The sequence below is a fragment of the Camelus dromedarius genome, chromosome 28 (genome assembly GCF_036321535.1).
Source record: "Camelus dromedarius isolate mCamDro1 chromosome 28, mCamDro1.pat, whole genome shotgun sequence".
Lineage (NCBI taxonomy): Eukaryota > Metazoa > Chordata > Mammalia > Artiodactyla > Camelidae > Camelus > Camelus dromedarius.
In genome coordinates, this window is record NC_087463.1 from 17,338,388 (window position 1) to 17,358,524 (window position 20,137).

At 33.6% G+C, this 20,137-nt stretch overlaps 1 protein-coding gene across 2 annotated transcripts in view; it reads right to left on the minus strand.

Annotated features, from left to right (window-relative positions):
• PIGN (phosphatidylinositol glycan anchor biosynthesis class N) overlaps window positions 1-20,050 on the minus strand; it is an 86,291-nt gene extending 66,241 nt beyond the window's left edge. For both annotated transcript variants that reach the window (XM_031441803.2, XM_010979988.3), the window contains exons 1-8: window positions 19,900-20,050; window positions 17,777-17,926; window positions 8,121-8,372; window positions 6,665-6,786; window positions 6,085-6,183; window positions 4,148-4,254; window positions 1,596-1,720; window positions 350-480 (exon numbers count right to left, since the gene is read on the minus strand). In XM_031441803.2, coding sequence (XP_031297663.2) covers window positions 350-480; window positions 1,596-1,720; window positions 4,148-4,254; window positions 6,085-6,183; window positions 6,665-6,786; window positions 8,121-8,341 — 805 coding nt within the window. In that variant the 5' untranslated portion in view covers window positions 8,342-8,372; window positions 17,777-17,926; window positions 19,900-20,050. The remainder of the gene's footprint in view (window positions 1-349; window positions 481-1,595; window positions 1,721-4,147; window positions 4,255-6,084; window positions 6,184-6,664; window positions 6,787-8,120; window positions 8,373-17,776; window positions 17,927-19,899) is intronic.
• Between the last annotated feature and the right edge of the window lie 87 nt (window positions 20,051-20,137).

Below are 20,137 nucleotides of genomic sequence, written 5' to 3' on the forward strand. Positions count from 1 at the left end.
ACCTAGGGCCGATGTGCAGTAGTCCTAGGTCCCTTGGTAATACCACCTTAAACTCACCCCCTTTGCCATCACATACAGCTAATTCTAGGTAGATAAATAATAAGTATTTTTGTTTTCTCCTCCATACTTTAATTTCTCATTTTAAATGAGAATGTATTCCTTTTATAGTTAGAAGAAGGATTATATATGGTCAGTCTTTTTCACACTAACATCTTAAGCATACTATTATGCGCTAGACACTCTGCATATATTAAGACATCTAATCCTCTCCCAACATTGTAAGATATCTGCAAGCTAGACTTAATGCTACTTTAATCATTAAGCATTAATCACTTAGAGACAGACTAACCCCAGTCTGTCATTCCATGGTCAGAGGTAAAGATAAAGGCTGTTTTCCCATCATTTCCATAAAAATCCTTAAGCATGGATGTAATTTCTTTCACTCCTTCATCAACTATTTTAATGTTGTCCATATATTCCCTGTTAAAAAAGAAACAGAAGAGCAAATTAAGTTACATTAATTACATTGATTTGGAAAAATCAAATTTACTCAACAAGCACTTACGACATTCAAAGTCAGTAACTCATGAAGTACTTTTAGATCTCATCTTTAATGTTTAAATCACAACTCTTTAGATTGTTAAAAATAATTTTTTCTCCTTTTAAAGAAGTAAAAAAATCTGAAATAATTTTCAGAAATGGTTTTTAAAAAGATACCGATTAGCAAATAAATTTTAATGAATGCCTTTTAAGTCTCAAATGCAATAATGATGACTTTCAGGCTCATGCCTCTCATAATGTAAACGATATTGTTCTTGCCACATTAACACACATCACTGTTTCAAGTATAGAATATTTGCATCCCTTAGAGTGTTTGTGATATAAAACATTACAATATACTATAATGTTTTGAACAAACTATATTTAAACTTTCCATACAGTTGAACAAGGATGGTTTGGTGTAAGTTCTTGCACTTGAAACAGTGCATTGCATTAAAGAAGGGAAGCGTGAGGTATTCATTACCAGCAGCTAGCCAATAGGCTTTATAGTTAGTTAGAGTAACATAAATCAAATTCAAAGTGAAGAATAAAAGTGTAATATGAATTCTTCCTCTTTCTTACAGTCTGCGACAGTGAGAAATATATTTGCTGTTTTACATAAGGAATGCTAATGAAATACAGTATACAAAGCTTTATACTCTAGATACAATTCTGGTTAAATGGAATAAGGAATAGGTAATCATATCTTTTTGATATAAATATTAACACCACATAATGTTTTCTTATTTCAAAATTTACTAAAACACTCTAAAATGTAAGTTTTTTTTATCTCTGCCTTGATAAATGAAGAATATGGAATACATGTACAGGATATATTTTACTTACATTAATGTGCAGTCTAGTCACAGCACATGTGATGTTAGCCAGTGTATCATACTACATCTCATATAAATGAGAATTTATCCTACTTTGGAGTTATTTAAAATATAAGTTCTATTGTGATAATTACAAAGAAAACATTATAACATTTAAAAAGTTCAAACAGAACAGGCGTTTCCCTAAAACCATGAAATTAAACACAGTATTAAAATTACCTCGATGATGGTCGGTGAGCATGTCCATTTGTATCTATTCCTAATAAATGTAAGAAAAAAACTATTTTTTCTTCATTTAGTTTAGAAAACAAAGATTGGTTGTTTCTGGCAGCATGAAAGAATTCCTACATGTAACAAACCAGTTAAAACATTTTAGTTCATTTATTTTATTTAAAAAGTAATTCTGATGAAAACATTTAATTAAATTGATATATCACTATAAAATTAAATTCTCTTATTTTGTTTACATTTGTCCCACGACCTACCAACACAAGTACTTGTCAGTCCAGATATCTATGTTCAGATAGAGAGGGAGTTATTTTCCATGTTATAATTAGGCCAAATAAAAAAAGGTTTTAGAAAGGGGATCTTGACTTCATGAAGCTCTCATAACATTGAATAAAATACAGCAGACTGAAGAACTATTATGACAAGAGCCAAAAATAAAAGCAGTGCTAGAGGCAACAGTTTAAGAATGCTTTATTGTTTTAAAATGTTTTCATGTACTTCTCATTGTCCCATGTGTGACCACCCTAGCCCAATCACAGTATCTCTCCTGGAACATTGCAGATGGCCTCCTATTTCCTTTGTCCTGAGACTAAAGGCTGTTCTTCACATTGTATGATAGAAAAAATGTCCACTTAATGAAATATGGTTCCAAAATGATTAATTTCATAATGACAAACTGGATTCATAGAGCCCTCTAAGAAAGGGATTCATTCTGTACTTACATACACATGAACATGTAAACAGGTACCCGGGGAGAGTACTTTTAAATAAGCCACCAGTGGGGTAAAGCAAAGAGAAGTCATGGAAGACTTAATACAGGAGATGCTTATGTGTATTTTACCACAATTTTTAAAAAGTGAGTAGAATTTGGCATATATTCATAAACTGTTTGGCTAGAATTAAGCATGAGTCTCTGGCTAGGATACAAAGTCCAGGTAAGAACCCTGACCCCCCTCAAACCCGATCTCAGACCTTGCTCTAGTCAGTGTTCCTGCCATGCTAAACGCCCCTTCTTTCAGTTCCCCAAATCCCTTATGCTGGCTCTTCCTTTGGGCCCAAGTTTACATAATGCTGTTGGCCTGAAACACTCTTCTCCACATGCAATCCAGATCCATCCATTTCTTAGTCTCCTATACTCCTCCAGAGATTATCTCAAAGCTCTCAGGAAAGCCTTCCTTGAACTGCTAGTTTAGATCAGAATCTTCTGAAGATACATTCTTAGTTCCTGTATTTCCTTTACACCACTTACCATTGTTGATGACTTCGTATTTTTGTTATTACTTGATTAATGTACATATCTCTAGCATATTTAATGAAGTTGCAGGAAAATCTTTTTTTCTAGTCAGTATCATTCACCAACATTAGTAGTGTTGAAATAAAGAAAGGAAAAAAGGCATAAAATCAGGCCAGCCACTACCGATTGCTGCCAACCCACAAGAAATCAAATCCATGATTTTGGAGCATTTTTAGCTATGTATGTGAAATTCGAAGCCAAGGGCCTTTAAGCAGATGCTAGCATTAAGTCGATTATATTGAGAAATGATAGCAAAGTAATTTGCTAATTATTTTTTAAAGAGATTCTATTTAACTTGAAGGTTTTCCCATTTGACAAATGAAAAAAGAAAATTTCAAGGAGAAAGATACTGATAAAAAAAGCCCTACGGTCTATCAAAGAATATATTGAGCACTTAATTCCTGCTAAGTAAATACAAAGGAAAATGCAGACACATGCTGACTGTTTACAAACTAACAAAAATGACTATATAATGGAGAAGTCCATAACGTCAGTTCAAAAGACACTACTGGTAAAAAGAATCATTAAGTGTCAATCAATGAATGCTTCTTACAAGAGATGAATTGTGAGTTTTAATTTGGAGATGAGAAACAATGGATAGAAAGGAGAGAGCCAATATCCACAGCTGAGATGAAAATCTCACAACGTTTGAAAATACAAATTCTACTGGATTCCTGGTGAAACTGTGATGATTTTCACTATCAAATAGTCCAAAAAAACTCAATTTCTAAAAGAAATTCAAGCATTTTATTATGATTAACTTATTAATTTGTTTTTGCTTATTTAATTTTTCTTTAAGGTACAAATTGTTTTAAACATCTACTTTATGTTATAATAAATGCATTAGCTTTGAACAGCATTTTTCAAAAGACTTTCATGCAAATCACATGGTCCTACTACTTGTAAGAGATTGGTTCTGTGGTCAACGAAAGATCAAGAAGGTTCACCTAGGATGATTTAGCAAACTAGGAATGAAATGCAGGTTTCCTGAATCCAGTCAAGAGTTCATTTGACTCTCGAAACACAGAATTTAAAGGGTTAACTTAAAAAATTTTTAATTCTATTAATTGGTTATTGTAGAATATGTAATTTCTTAGAATCCAGTCTTTTAAAAATAGCATGCTATAATAAAGAACTTTCAAAGTTCATACAAATAGAAAAAATTAAGACATATTTACAAACAAATCAATTTCTAGTTACAGTACATACAAATATGTGTGCTGTAGATAAGCCACTCAATAGCACGTACCTTCATATTATCAAAAACCCAAGTGTCCAGTTTTGCTACATCCTGGGCACCAAAATCCTCACTTTCAGCATCATAACTATATGTATAAACATGGTTTCCACTAGCACCTGAGAAGGAAATTTGAGAGAAAAAATTTAATGATCTTTTAAACTGTCACAAAATATAAAATAATCACTTAAATATTTCTGTGAGCAACCAGAATTTGTCATTAAGCATTTTGAATTATGATGAGGAAGAGAAAGATGGGAGGAATAATTAACATTTGTTTTCTGTGCCATGGACCAAGGTTTGTACTTTAACATATGCAATTGCTTCTTGTTCTCACAATAACATATTCTAATTTTACAAATACACTACAAGTGAGTTAATTAACCTGAGAAAGTCACAGTGCTAATTAATAAACAATAGCACAAAAGTAAACACCAAAGTTTGTCTCTCTGTAAGGGTTAAACTATTCAAAGAATTTGTGCATCTTAGTATGGTACAATCTAAAACAGATGACATCATTTGTTTTGCACAATTCTCTAACTAAGAAGAAAATTCAAATATTTCAATTATTTTAGTCATAAAATATGTGCATTTTTTTCAATATAAAGGAAAAAATATTGCTTATTGCCAAATAGTTTGAAAGGGTCAACATATATATTAATCTTATATATATGTAAAATTTTTATTATGAATCTAATCATTTTAGTCAATTTCTGAGTTAGATGGGCTCTTACAGGTCATAAGGAAGAGATATAACAAAATAAGGACAATCTCTTATAACATCAGCTCAGCTATAATGACATTATTCCACTGCTCAGCCATTCTGATTCTCAGATTGTAAGCAAAAATCTGAGTGGGTCTGTAGGTTACCATAAGAAATGGAACATTCCTATTGCATTGTCTCCAATTCAGGCGTTGGTCCTGTCCTACCAATTATAGCCAGAAGTAGGAAGGTAAGTTTGGTAAGTCTTAGCAACTAAATACAGTCTCACCACCACCAGTCCCCCCAAAAGCTTAACTGCTTTCCAAAGAAGGGAGCATATAAACGGTAAGCAGTATGAGTTTTCCGACCTGCCCTACATAATAATGTTCTATGAATATTGTACAGAAAATTCTGAATATTTATTTTGCTTTCATGACATATAATAATCTTCAACAATTTCAATTATTACAATTACACCCATGGCTAAGCGTAATGTTACAACATCTTTTCATTAAGTGAAATGACCATAATGCTCCCACTTACAAAGCATTTAATGACATAAAATTCAAATGGACTCCAAATGATTTTTTAAAATAATGTAAATGGATTTTCTAATCGAGATGTTCTAACACCTGCAGATTCATGCACAGAAACAAATACTACAAATACAACAAATCCAAATGGCATGATCTTGAATACATGAAAATAGGAGTTATAAATATGAATTTTAACATTTAAATCTTTACACGAACATCTACTAACTTAACGGTAACCTATCAAAGTAAAAAGAAACAGATATCAACACCATCATCATAATGAGGAGTTAGCATCATAAGAAGCATTTTGCAAAATGCTTCACATGAATTATCTTATTTAATCCCCCAAAACAAACCTATGAGATAGAAATTATTATTATTACCACATTTTACAAAAAAGAAAACTGAAATTCAGAGAAGTTATCTAACTTGTCCAAGATTAAAAAAGCTGTTAGATATTAGAGCCATATACCATGTCATCAAATCCAAGGTACGAAAAACTGTATAATGTACAACATTTCAAGTACAACTAAGGAAAAAATCAAACTGACATGTCTATCCATTGCAATACCCATCCTTATTTCAGAGATGTTAAATATGAAAAACATGTATTTCAAAATCAATAAAATATAGTAAGTAATATATTTTAAATTACCATATTGATTTATTACCTATTCAGCATCAGAATTAATATAATCAATGACTCCTACCTTTGGCAAACATAGCCAAGATATCTGCGCTTCCCCAGCTCCATGTGTACTTGGTTTCATTAATAAGAGAATCAAATTCTACAGGATTTTCCTTCCATCCTTCAAGTAATTGAGAAAAGAAAGTAAACAATAACAATAGTAATAATACATGGTGAAGTATTAGTATAGCCTCTAAAGAAGTATTCTTCAAATAATGACAATGAAGATTAATTGCAGAACAAATGCAACTCTAATAAAAGATTTCATTACATGTATTATACCACAATTCTTTTTTAAAAAGTTTACAACAGATAATTTACTTCTTACTAAAATATAGAATCACATTCGAACTTTTGAGAGTTAACATCAAGGAAAACCATGGATCCATCCAATCATATTCTTTCAATAGCACAGGATGACAAAAGACTAAAGCTTAATTTTTGAATCAATCCCAGTGTGTGTTTCTGTGAGTTAGACATGCTAAAACACTTGTCAAAAGTATCTCAAATTAGACTTCACTTTATGTTATGATTCAGTGTTAAGGAGTCAGCATTTATGCAAAAAAGTTTTCATTAGACCAAATCACCTAAATAGACAATACCTTTGGCAACTGCACTGACATCTTCATAAAACCCTGCTATCAGGGCTACGTGGCCTGGCCGAGACTCAGTTGGCACACGCGTATGCGATATCCCCCAGCTGCCCTCATTCATTATGATGTTCCTAAAAGATATTTCAGACAAATAGTTCACAGACTATGATCAAATGCTCTGTTAGGCTTTAGAAAAATATTATTACAGAAGGAATGCAATCAAAAGAGTCAGCCAAAATATAAGAAGGAATCTTTCTGATCCCAGCTGAGCCCAGTCTGAGACCTCTCATCAGTTTGATTCAGCAGCATAAGTGAGCCCAGGTGAAACAAAGAACCACCCAACCACTCCACAGAGTCCTAAGATAAAAATACATTATTATTGCCTTAAAGCCACAAAATACTGAAATGGTTTGTTACCTAGGAAATAACTGATATACACAATACTATTTTGTCAATTTAAATGTTATTAGGTGTGATGATGGTATTATGGTCATGTCAAAGAAAGTCCTTGTTCTTCAGAGATACACACTGAAGTGTTTAGGAGTGAAGTGTCATAATATCTTGCTTTCCAATTATTCAAGAAAAAATAATTAAAAGTTTAAGCATGTGTGTGTATGTTTGTGTATTGAGAAAGAAAATGCAAATATGAAAAAGTTTAAAATGGTTATATCTAAATCAAGGATATACAGATGTTCATGGTATAATCCTTTTGACTTTTCTATAGTTTAACTTGAGTTTTCATCTCTCCACAACAGCATTAGGAAGGGCTTTTGAGGGGCTTGCCACAAGTCAGAAAAAGAACAGTTGATTGCAGGAGCCCCATAAGTTCAAAAAATTAAACATTTCTTTTCAAAGCCAACAGAATTCAAAATTACATTACATAGTGATATAGACTTGGAAGCTTTATATATTTTATAGATGTATTTTGAGTTGAAGTCTGTATTTTCTAGTTAAACACCATTGTAATTGTCAATTCAATAATATTTATGCTTGTCATTACTTATAAATTTAACAGTCTTATTTTATAAAAATAAAAGATAATATAGTGAGTTGTAAGGCAGGTTTCAGAAATTAGGACAAGTTAGGCCAGCAGCTAAGGTTATTCATTTCAATTCATCAGATTTCAACTTCTACAGGACGAGAAATAACTCATAGAAGGAAATAAACCCGTTGATCTCTAAGACAAAGGCAAATGTACACGTGCCCTATTCTCTTTCTCATCATCCCTCCTCTACCCAACGTGAGGTAAACAGTATTAGGATAGAGGGGAGGGTATAGCTCAGTGGTAGAGTGCATGCTTAGCATGCGCAAGGTCCTAGGTTCAATCCCCAGTTCCTCTGTCTAGATAAATAATCCCCAGTACCTCTGTCTAAATAAATAAACCTAGTTACCTTTTCCCCACATTAAAAAAAAAAAAAAGGATAATATTTTCCAGAGATATCTTCATACCAGTTGAGATGCTTACCTAATAAATGGTGCCCTAGGATTTCCATTTTCATCTAATTCATAAAGTTTATCTGCTCGCAGGCCATCAGCAACAAACAGCACTAATCTTTTTGCTGGGGGAGGCAATGGCGTAAACTGAGGGGTCATTCCATGAACCAAAGGAGATGTAAAATAAATGTCAAAGATGGAGGCGAAGAACACAAAATGTACGAGCAATCCCAAAATAATGTACAGCAGCATATCCAGTGTAACTAATTAATCTTCAGGAAAACTGAAAAGAGGGAACAAAATTAAATTTGGGTAAGCCTTAATGCAATCATATATACTTTCACTTATTTTGATGACTACATATGGACTGAATAAATATTTTAAAGCATTACATGATCCACAACTTAACCTTCATTTATAGTGGTGACAATAAGAATTATTTAATAATGAGATAATATAGAAATAAAATATATGATAAAGTACACTCAAGCAAAAAGAAAAAGTTCAAGTGTAACAAGTAATTAGAACCAATAAACTATAATAAATTTAAGCGCATACTAAGCTTATAAAAACTAACATAGAACCAAAAACCAAAGAAAGATTAAATGAGTCAGGGTTCAGTCAAGACAAATCCTGTAAAAAAAAAAAAAAAAAAAAAAAAAAAAAAAATATATATATATATATATAAAACTCATAGTGCTCTTTGGTTACCCATGGGACAACCATTGATATTCTCAGAATTTACCATTATTTAAATGTGCTTTTTTAAAATTTTATTTTTGGTTATCAGCTTAGGAGAGTTCTAGCTTCTTTTGACTGTCACCAAATTGAACAGACAACATGTATTTTGTCCATACAGTAGAATTATAGGAAGGGGAAAGTAGTTAAATTTTCCGTGTTTCAAAAGATTTACATTAGGGAACTCTTAATCTTAGTTCCCTGAACCAATACAAAAAAGCAGAGGGTTAAATTCATTCATTCAGTAAAAATGTTCTATGCACATTTCAAGCGTATAATTGTGTGCCAGGGTACTACAGGAACCATCAAAATGATACAGTCACAAATATGATGAGCTTACAAATACTTAGGGAATGAAAACTAAGCAATGTAAAACATTTAAATATCATAGTTAAAGTATACTATTAACTGCCAAAATCAATGGGAGTCCACATGGGAGTGCTTTTCAAGCCAATCTGTAATTTGCTTTTGTTGGTGAATCCCCCCCCAGATTAAAAACAACAACAAAATACTTTAACTTGTCCTTCTTGTAATGTAACTGCATTAGTTACACATAGTGATCCTCAGCTGAAAAACACCAAGATGAGTTAATTTAATTACAGATATATCTTATTCTTTCTGGCCCTAAAAATTACATTATGAAAGGAAAGCGTGGCAAAAAAACTGAACACTTGGTAAAAAAAATCTTGCCAAAATCAAGCATATTATAAAATAATAAAATAAAATAGAGCAAATGGTTAAATTATGGGCTACTTTTTTCCTGGGAGACTCAAGAGTCAACTAAATATTAAAGATATTCCACAAATTATTAAAAATCCCTTACTGAGTAGATGTTATTTTGTAATCTAAGGCAACACCCTCAGAATATGTATTCTCCTTTTTCTGATATATATTACATATATATATGTGCTTCAACTACACGGCAAACACCATCTTAATAATGGCAATCTGAATATAAAATAGTATCACTGAGGTAAGTCTAGATATATAGAAAAATTACCTATAATTCTACTATCTAAAGAAAAATCTGTTAATAGTTTCTTCTAGTTTTTTATCCCTTCTACATTTTCACAGAGGCTCACAATTTTATTTAGATTTTTTCCTTTATTATACATTAACATTTCCCATTATAAAAAAAAAAACCCATCCCACCTTTTCCTACACATCATTTACTATTACCACACTCTCTTCTATCTCATCTTAATTTTCCTGATCACCCCCATATTGTTAAGCACTGAGGGTTTTTGCAAGTTTTCATTATTATAAGTGTCAATGTGATTTATCTAAATTTATATGTAATTTTATGTTAACTTTTCAGACACTTCACAGTATATGCATAAGATACTTGTAAGTACAATCACTGAATCAAAGGCTATGCACATCTTTAAGGCTCCTAATATACTACATATGGAAACAAGTTTTTCAGTTGAATACTAATTCTGCTAATGATAAATTAACTTAGACACTTGCAATATATTTTTCTCTTGTTTATCTCACAAGCCCTCCTCCAGAAAAAGCCATCACTTCAAATACACACAGTATAACAAACTACATTTGAAGAATTAAAAAGGAGACATTGAACAGAATATTCTAAATGTCAAGATTTCAAACATAGAAATTATTATTAATATCAGTGTTTCATGAGAGGCGGGTATGGTCAGCTTTGTCAGATACACTCAAAGACTGGAGTAAGAGCAGGGCAGCAAAGAGTGATTCTGCGGCTTTTAGTTCCTGTTAAACTTACTGAGAAAGTTCAACAGAGTAGTGGGAGGTAAGCCCCATTAAAGTGCCTCTTTGGAAGTGAATGGGAAGCAGAGGGAAGAATACAGCTCTCTGGGAGAATGCTAACTCCCAGAGGGAAAGTTCTTTCCTTAAACGAAAATTGATGTAGGGCCAATAAAGGGTTTTCCTTGGCTAGGAAATACTAGATTTATGTTCTGAAGAATGACAGAATAGAGGAAGAAATGAATGCTGTAGCAGAAAGCTGGAGTAACTGCAGGAGTTAAAAATCTCTGTGAAAGCAAGAAGAGCTGGAACCTGGAGCACAGCAGAGAAGCTGGCCCACGCCTGGTGTGCCTGCGACCTCCTGTCTCGGGCAGTAGAAGTCTTGCATCCAGGGAAACTTCGCAGTTCCTTACAAACTACCTCTGGGCTCTTTAGTTGGCTCTTCCCATAGCAGGCTTCTCACCTTTCATACCATCTTCTCAAAAGTAGGCTCCTCAAGGTTTCTCCACCACCCAGAAGTAGACTCCTCCCTATTATTTCCCTTGATTTAAACAATCATATATTCTGTATCTGTTGTTGAAATTTAGTCTTTCTCTTCCACTAGGATATAAGCTTCATAAGGACACAGATTGATATCTTATCTCCTTCACCATTGTATGTCCTACCTACTGACAAAGTAAGTGCTCAATGTTTTTTAAGGAACTTATTAAATTACTGGCAAAGTAATTTTGGATAAAATGAATCTTATTTCAATTCAACATTTATTCAAAACCTACTATTTCTCAAGTATTGTGCTCAGCACTTGAAAGGGTGCTTGTTTTCTATATGTACAAAAAGACAGGCACAAAAAAATGCACTTCATTATAACAGTTATCAGGTATAGTAGGACCACAAAAAACAGGGCAACAAATTCAGCCAAAGCAAGGAAAGGCTTTGAAGAATAACTGGCACGTAACCAAGTCTTCAAGGATATGAGGGTTATTAGGCAATCAAGATGGACGCAAAAATACAATAGCTAGTAGCCCACTTTTCAGCGCTAACAAGGAACCCTGTGATAATTCTTTCAGATCCAAAAAATTACCCACTAATGTATCTTTTTAACAAATTTAATATATGCATATTAAATAAAAATTACCTCTAGCTGCATATAGTTGGTTTTCTTTTTGAGTAAAAGGGTTCTCTGTCATAAAACATTCCACTTAGTTAAATAACAGTTAATTATTCTAAGGTCAAGTCTTACTAAATTCTTTCTGTTGCAATCTAATGAATGGCATCTATTTTAAAAATTTTCAATCAACTTTATTAAAGTATAACTTATAGACAAAAATGGACATTTTGTTTCATTAGTTTTGACAAATATATACACTCACATAACCAACCACCTCAGAATCAAGATATAGAATATTTTTATCATTCCAAGAAGTTCCCCCATGTCCCTCTTCAGTCAATCCCTGTCCCCACAGCTCTGACTGTAAGTAGTCACTGCCTTCTGTGATTCAAGATTAATTTTTAGCATTCTAGATTGTCACTGAGATGGAATCATGCAGTATGTACTTTATTGTATCCACTTACATTCAGTATAACATTTTTGAGATTCATGCATGTTTGTGATTTAGTTGTTTGTTCCCTTTTAATACTGAGAAGGACCTATCATATGGCTGTAAAACAAATTGTTTATATTAACCTCTTGATGGATATGTGAATTGTTTCCAGTTCTTGGCTATTATAAATAAAGCTTCTGTGAACAGTAAAGGTACAAGACTTTGCGTATATATGCTTTTAATTTCTCTTGAATAAATATTCAGAATTGGAATTGCTGGGTTAAATGGTAAGCAGATGTTTAAATATGTAAAAATTTTTCCAAACTGTTTAACACACCTAAAAGTGATGTCTTTTGTTAAGTGTTTTTAAAACTTTATTTTGCTGACAATCTATGATTTTGCTATAAATGCCATTTGATTTAACTTGGCTTTTATTGTAAGTATAATGTGCTTTATAATTGTTAATATATTGCATACAATGTTTCTCCCACTGTAAGTGTACCCAGTTATAATACTTGCTAGTATTGACTGAATGCCTAACTCTGCATTAGATCCTGGGCTTGAGGACTTCACTTACATTATTTGCTCTAATCCCCAGAATTTGCCTTGAAAATGAAGTATGAGAATCCCCATTTTCACAGGAGGGGACTGACTGTCATGGGGACTAAGTGATGCTCCAAAGACCACATGGGGGAAAGAGCCGAGATCTGAAACCAGAGTCACATCACTGGAGAGCTCAAGCTTTTTTGAACACGTTTTCAGATGATCAGTATGTCCAGACCTGATCTCAGTTATGTTTCCTTGAGAGACAGGATGGCCTAATGGTAGAGTGCATACCCTAGCAGTTCACTGCCAGGATTCAAATCCTGCCTTTTCTGCATACCAGAAGTATTAGTGCAGGCAGGTTATTTAACGTCTTGGCACCTAAGTTTCCTCATCAGTAAAATGGAGATAATAATGGTACCTACCACCTTGGGTTGCTATTACAATTGAGTTGATAGGTGTAAAATAAATATGCAGAAGAGTGCCTACCACATAGTCAGTGGTATTAAGTATTAGCTGTTATTATTATTCTTCTTGATGTACATTAAGTTGAATTCATCGTGTGAGAAAAACTTGGTGGCCCTCCTTGTTGGGGTTTAAAAATCTAATCTAGTGGATCTAAACTTCTTGATTAGAGAATCAAATCCCAAACTCTGTTTTACACCAAAGCATCAACTTAAGCATTGTACGGCGACTAGCATAACTGATACCATCTTGGGCACGTACAAGTCCTCCAGTCATTCCACTGACCCTCCCTACTGTGTCAATCGCTTTTCTGTCATCAAGGGCTCAGTAGTTAATAGATACTGTTTAATAACCATAGGATCCAGTGGCTTATATGCTCTGTTAACCTCCAAACAAGGATGAAGACCTTTGATGACATATTCCTGGAGCCAGTGAGACCAGCCATCCATTCATAAATCTTGACTTAGGAAAGCACTTCCTGTTTCCAAGCACTACCCACGTACACTAGGTAATTATAAAACTGGCCCCTCAGCAGTACACAGCGCAGCTGTAAATGCCTCCAGGTCTGTGTCTACCAAATCCCATCCTGTGAGTAAGTTACCCTGTAGTAAAACTGATCCATTGTATCACCCTTTATGTACCTCTAGTGGGACTGTGGTGGTAACCTACTGTGATTTTAATTCACATTTCCCTGATGACTAATAATGTTGAGCAACTTTTCATATGTTTAATGGACTTTTTTAAATCCTCTTTTTTTTTCTTTTCATTTTTTAACAGTGTTTTTCAAAGAATGGTACTTTTAAATTTTGATTAAGTTCAATTAATTTTTCTTTTGGCTGTTGTATTTCGTGTCTCATCTAAGGAATTTCTGTGATAGCATTTCTTTGTATAGGTTTTTAGTACTTTTTTATTTGAAAATAATTTCAAACTTAGAGAAAGTTGCAACATTTTTCTCACTTGCTTTATCATTTTCTCTCTCTTGCCTTTCCAGTCCCTGCCGCATCTCTTTAACTTACCTCTAGTGTGTGTGTGTGTGTGTGTGTGTGTGTGTGTAGTGTGTGTGTGTGTGTGTGTGTGTGTGTGTGTGTGTGTGTGTGTGTGTGTGTAAAATCACTTAATATTGTTTCTGAACCATTTGAAGGTAAGGTACATACACTATTCTCTTTATGCTTAGTGTTTATTTCCTAAGAATAACGATACTCCCTTACATACCTACAGCAGACTTACCACCTTCAGCAAACTGAATATCAGTGTTTTATCTACCATCTATACTCCAAATTTTTGAAGTGCTCCAATAATGTTCTTCATAGCATTTTTATAGCTTTATTGAGACATAATTGGCCTATAAAAAGCTGTACATATTTTAAGTGTATAATGATTACAGTCAAGACAGTGAACATACCCATAACCCTCAAGTTTTCTCATGCCTCTGTGAGCCATCCGTAAGGGTATTTCATTTTTTGATATTATTGTAAATGGTAGTTTTAATTTCAATTCCCCCTTGTTAGTTCTTAAATTACCACTGATTTTGTTATATACACTTTGTATCCTGCAATATGGAAAAGTTGTAATAGTAGCTTTTATGTAGATGTGTTTTGATTTTCTAAAGACATAATTATGTCACCTGTGAATAAAAGACTTCTTCATTGTCAATCACTACATTTCTTATGTGTCATGCTTGTTGTACTGTCTAGGACTTCCAGTGGGATGTTGAATAAAAGTGGTAACAACAGAAATTCTTGTCTTGTTTCCAATCTTAGGGTGAAAGTTGTCAGTTTTTCAGGTTTTTGTAGATTTCCTTTCTTAAGTTAAAGAAGTTCCTTTTTACTCCCTATACGTTAGGAGTTTTAAACCATGAATGGATGTTGGATTTTGTCAAATGCTTTCATTGCATCTACTGAGATGATCATGATCATGTGTTTTTTCTTAGTCTCCCAATGTGGTGACTTACACTGAATTTCAAATGTTAAACAAAGCTTGCATTCCCAGAATAAAGCCTACTTAAAGTATTATCCTTTCTATATACTATTGGATTTTATTTGCTAAAATATTGTTTAGCATTTTAAAGTAATATTTATTAGAGACATTAGCCTATAATTTTCTTTTTTTGTAATGTCTTTGTCTAGTTTTGGTATCAGACAATGCACTGGGAAGTGTTGCTACCTCTTCTATTTTTTGGAAGAGTTTGTGTAGAATTTGTATTATTTCTTTCTTTATTGTATAACAATTCAATGAAACCATTGGCTTGGAGTTTTCCTTGTGGTAAGATTTTTAACTAAATTTAATTTCTTCATATAGAGAGAGATATTCAGATTATTTACAACTTGCTGAGTGAGTTTTGGTAGTTTTATCTTTTAAGTAGTCTGTCCACTTGTCCATTTCACCCAAATTGTCAAATGCATTGTTTTAAAATTATTCATAATATTTTATTCACTTACAATACTTTTTTCCATCCTCTAGTTCAGGACCCTGTCTATCAGGCATCATATTTAGTTATCCACAGTAAGTCATTTTTCCAGTACTTAATTCATTTCAGTTAGATCTTGAACTCCATTCATAACTGAAGTACATATGGTATACATCTAGATGTACAGAAGCTAAAATGATTTAAGTGTCTCCTCTTTACAATGGAAACCTCAGTACTCTCCTTATCATGCTTATAAATAAACAAACATCTATATCATTTCTCACTTTTATTTGCATTTACAAATAACTCCCTGGACTTAACATTCTCTCTTTTCCCTATTGCTATTACACAACTTTACTGTATAAAGTATCAAAGTCTCATGTGAAAGGATAATATAAATTTTCCACTACTCAAAAGCTTATTGAAGTAGTGAAACATTTTATTTGAGACCTTGAAGCTGTAAAAGCCAACGTAAAAATCTAGCTCTGTTATATAGTAACAGTGGGATCCTAGTCAAGTCCCTCTCGTAGTTTACTTATCCATAAAAAAGGGCACCGTCAGCCCTATTCCATAATAGGGTATTGTGAGAAGTAAACAGACATGACACCATATAAACGTAAAGTATTAGCAATACCACCAGATGGTGAAGCAACTCAACTTTTATTTTTAAATCAAACTCTTAATAGGTGAGTTTACATTATTTTGAAAGAAAGCAATAGAAAAATAAAAGATATAGTTTCCTGCCAAATTGTGAATGAAGATTGAGACTTATTATCAATCCCCAAAATATTAAAAAATTCCATAAATAAAAAGGAATTTGACAACTCTATTTAAGCATTTATTAGGATACAGTCTACAAAATTTTTTAAAGGCAACTTGCTATTCTGGATGGGCTTGAAAGTCAGGCCTTTAGCAGATTCTGGCCTTAGATAAACTGAACTTCAGATATGTTACCTATAAAATGCAGATAATACCAACGAACTACAAAGGTGGTTGTGAGGATTAGAATGAATTTATGTCGTATACCTGGCCCAACGCTTGGCACTCAGGATATGATAACACTTCAGTTGCTTCACTAGGATAAATTAAACGTTATAAAACAAGAATAGTCATAATTTTCACTAAATTCTGCCAACTGAACCTCCAAATTAATTTTCTCACTCCCTCCTCCTCTGCAATAGGAATATAAGGAAGAGGCAACAAATAAGGGACAGAAGCTAAAAAGCTTCCCGTAATTTCACCCTTGAAACACTCCAAACCAGATGCCAAAACCTTTCCTTCAGTTTATAATTATACAGCTCTGTCTTTGACTGTATTAATGTCTGTCTCTATCATTTAACCCTGTTTCCATGTCAGCAAGACGGGGCTTCTCCAGCACTCATCACAATCCTAGGCACTTAGTAAGGACTCAAATGTTTGCTGAATAAATTAATTAGATTATCATTTCAAAGGTACATGTAATATGTACTATAGCCACTAGAGGCTGCCTTGCTTTTCTATTTATTTCTCCAGAACATACAGATGAACTGTGAAGATTTAGGATACTTAAAAACAACAACTTTTACATTTAAGTCGTTTACTACAAATAAAACCGCAGTGATTCCAAAATAACATCCTTCACATACTACTTATTTTATTATTGCCAAGCACATGTAATTAAGTAATATTATTACTTAATATTTCTCTTTAAAAGATGACTTTTTATTCAGATTCAGTGAAAATGAAAACTTTGTCATATGGAAACCTCCAAAACAAATAACTATTAAAAATTTTTAAATATACATAACCATGTACTAACAAAAGTTATTTAGCCTATTCTTGTGAGATGTTTACCACACACTGAAAAACAATGTCAAAAAATTAGAGTGTATAAAAATGTATTGAAAAATTAGATATTTATAAAAACCTTAAATAAACCAAAAACTTGCATTTAAAATATTACTTGTGGCTATTTTAAGACTAGTAAAGCAAAAAAAAATTTTTTAAACACTACAATGACTGAAGTTCTTGAAAAAGAGCAATCTTTTACATTTTCATCACTAAGATACAAACTTCAATGACTATTCTGATTGTGTGATAAAATATTAGCTGTAAAGATCTAGATTAATGCAAATCTTGTTAAGTAGAAAGAAAATTTCCTAAGAATATTAACAGCAAGTTATTATAAGTAGAGATGAGCAATTAAGAATATTCTAGTATGTGCTATTTCTTAAACATTTTAAATTGATAATTAAACCTTTATGTATTGTAGAAAAGAAAAATACTTACTGAGAAGACTGGCCAGTTGATTTGTGAAGGGCTTGGAAGGTCACATAAACAAGTCCATAATTATAGGATATGAAATCCAATCAGGAAACTATAGACGTGTTACAGCAAGCCAATCATGGGAAGAACTTCCACATCCAATTTCTTACAACTCTGAGGAAACATATTTTAAATCTATTTTCAACTTTCACTTTAGAAATCAGATCCTAAATTAGTTACCTATGGGGCCTGTTCACTTAATTGGTTTTTCTGGCTGTAGCTACTCAACGACTGACATTGGGTTTGTTTGCTTTATTTTTAAAAACCTATCAAATATTCTCAATATATACTAATATTATATGTTAATTGATAACCGATTATAATGACAGTATTTATTGTGTTCTAGGTACCAGGCACCATGACAAGCACATTCCTAATTCTGTGTACTTTCAGTACCTCCTTGACAGGTGAGGCAGAGAGAAGATAAGTAATTTTTTAAAGTCTCACACCAAATAATTGGCAGAACTGGGGTATGAACTTCAGGCTCATCAACCTAATAAGCACAATCCTCTAAGGGAAGACCCTAAGTGCAAGGACCCTAAATACAAAAGATTTCTAAAATTCCCCATTACAGAGACAGAAATATTGTATATAAACAATCCATTTCTAAGCATGCCCTTTCCATGTCATTCTCTAATCCCTCCCATTCCTCCATTCCAGAAATTGGTCCCATTTTTAATTTCTCCAGCAAACTCAATTACAATAAGGATCAGCAATTCTTTTTCCTAAGAAATAAATAACAGGACACAGCCTTGGCTATTTTGATACTCTTTTCCTAAGATCCAGGATTTGTTTTCATACTTTTCTTCAATATATGGCACACACACACACAAAATTTAGGATTTAAACATTAGGAGCTAATAATGTTCTGTAAAAAAACATTTTGAATTCTTAGTACAAGCAATGTCAAAAAAATCTTCTACCAAGAACAAAACAAAAAACCTAAGCCACATTCAAATGAAAATTTTAGTATACTGAGCCTAGGTAAACTGAAATTAAAGCCTACATTTAACTGTTGGCATACACTTACATGTAAACCAATAATCTGACCCAAGGGTTATATAAGAATGCTCTATTTTTATTTTTCCACAGAGCTAAAGGAGATACTTTAATGCTTCAAAGTAATGTAACTGACCTGATAGCATAATTATTGCTACCTCTATTTTGGTGTTTAAAAGAAGCTACGAACAAAGAAATCTAAAACCTGCAAAAGTGGCAATTTATGCGTGAAGAAAACAGAAGCTCTTAGGAACAGCATTTTAATACTATTGACTAGAAACTAACATCCTCTTTGCCACTTCCAGTTGTAATCAAGGAATGACATAAAACAACATAAAAGATAATTGTTGAACTTCCGAACTTAGTATACTGCGCTAACCTGTGATAAAGCATATCAAAACTGTCCAAAGCATCCAAGTTTTAAAATAATTAAGTTCTACAGTCAGTACCTTGAGTCCAACCTAAATGGACAAGTCAGAAAAGTTTCAAGGCATAGTGGAGAAAGAATGGCTTTGGACATAAAAATGATTTCAGTTCCTTTGAATAGTTATCAGTGGTGTTGAGTTGACTGGGTCACTGAATGTCTCGAGGTTGAGTTTTCTTCTCTCTCCACTGAAGGACTGCATTTGATATTTTGAAGGGTCCCCGTTGTGCAAATTGTGTATTAAATCCTAAATGCTTACTGAGTTGCTAATAGTTTGTTATCCAAGTCGAGGCTATCAGAGTATTCCTACGTCCAAGTAAAACCCCAACCTCTTTGTTCACTTTCCATTTACTCTCTCCATCTTTCACACCCCACCCCACCCCATCTCGACCCGCCCTTTCTACCAGTAAGTCGGTGGCAAAAAGGCGCTCTCCCAGGCCTCCAGGGCAAGCAGGCACTTGGCTGGGAAGGCAAGGAAGAGAAAGCAAGCCACATTCTGACTAGTGCCCTAGGCACCTGCGACACGTGCAGAGAAAATGTCACCAGTTGGCAGCATACAGCAAGAAAAAGTGAAGCGTGCTAAGTAAAAGTGAAGCAGAGCGTCAGCGGCATGAGACCAGTTTGGGGGCCACCGCATCCCTCCGCACTAGTCCCCGGACTTTACCTGGGCCTATCAGGTGAGGCCGGATCTCAGGAATGAGGCCTCCTCAGCGTGAAGGCGGGACCCAGCTCTAGGGCAGAGCTCCCCTCTGCCCACGAAGGACAGCCAAGAGAATGCTCCTAAGCCACCGTCATAATCACCCCTCAACCGCGTAACGCCCCTAACTCTTACCTGGCCAGCAGCTGGTCTCGCGATAAGTCTTGGGTCAGTCCTCCGTAACACCAGTCCCCGCCCCCAACCT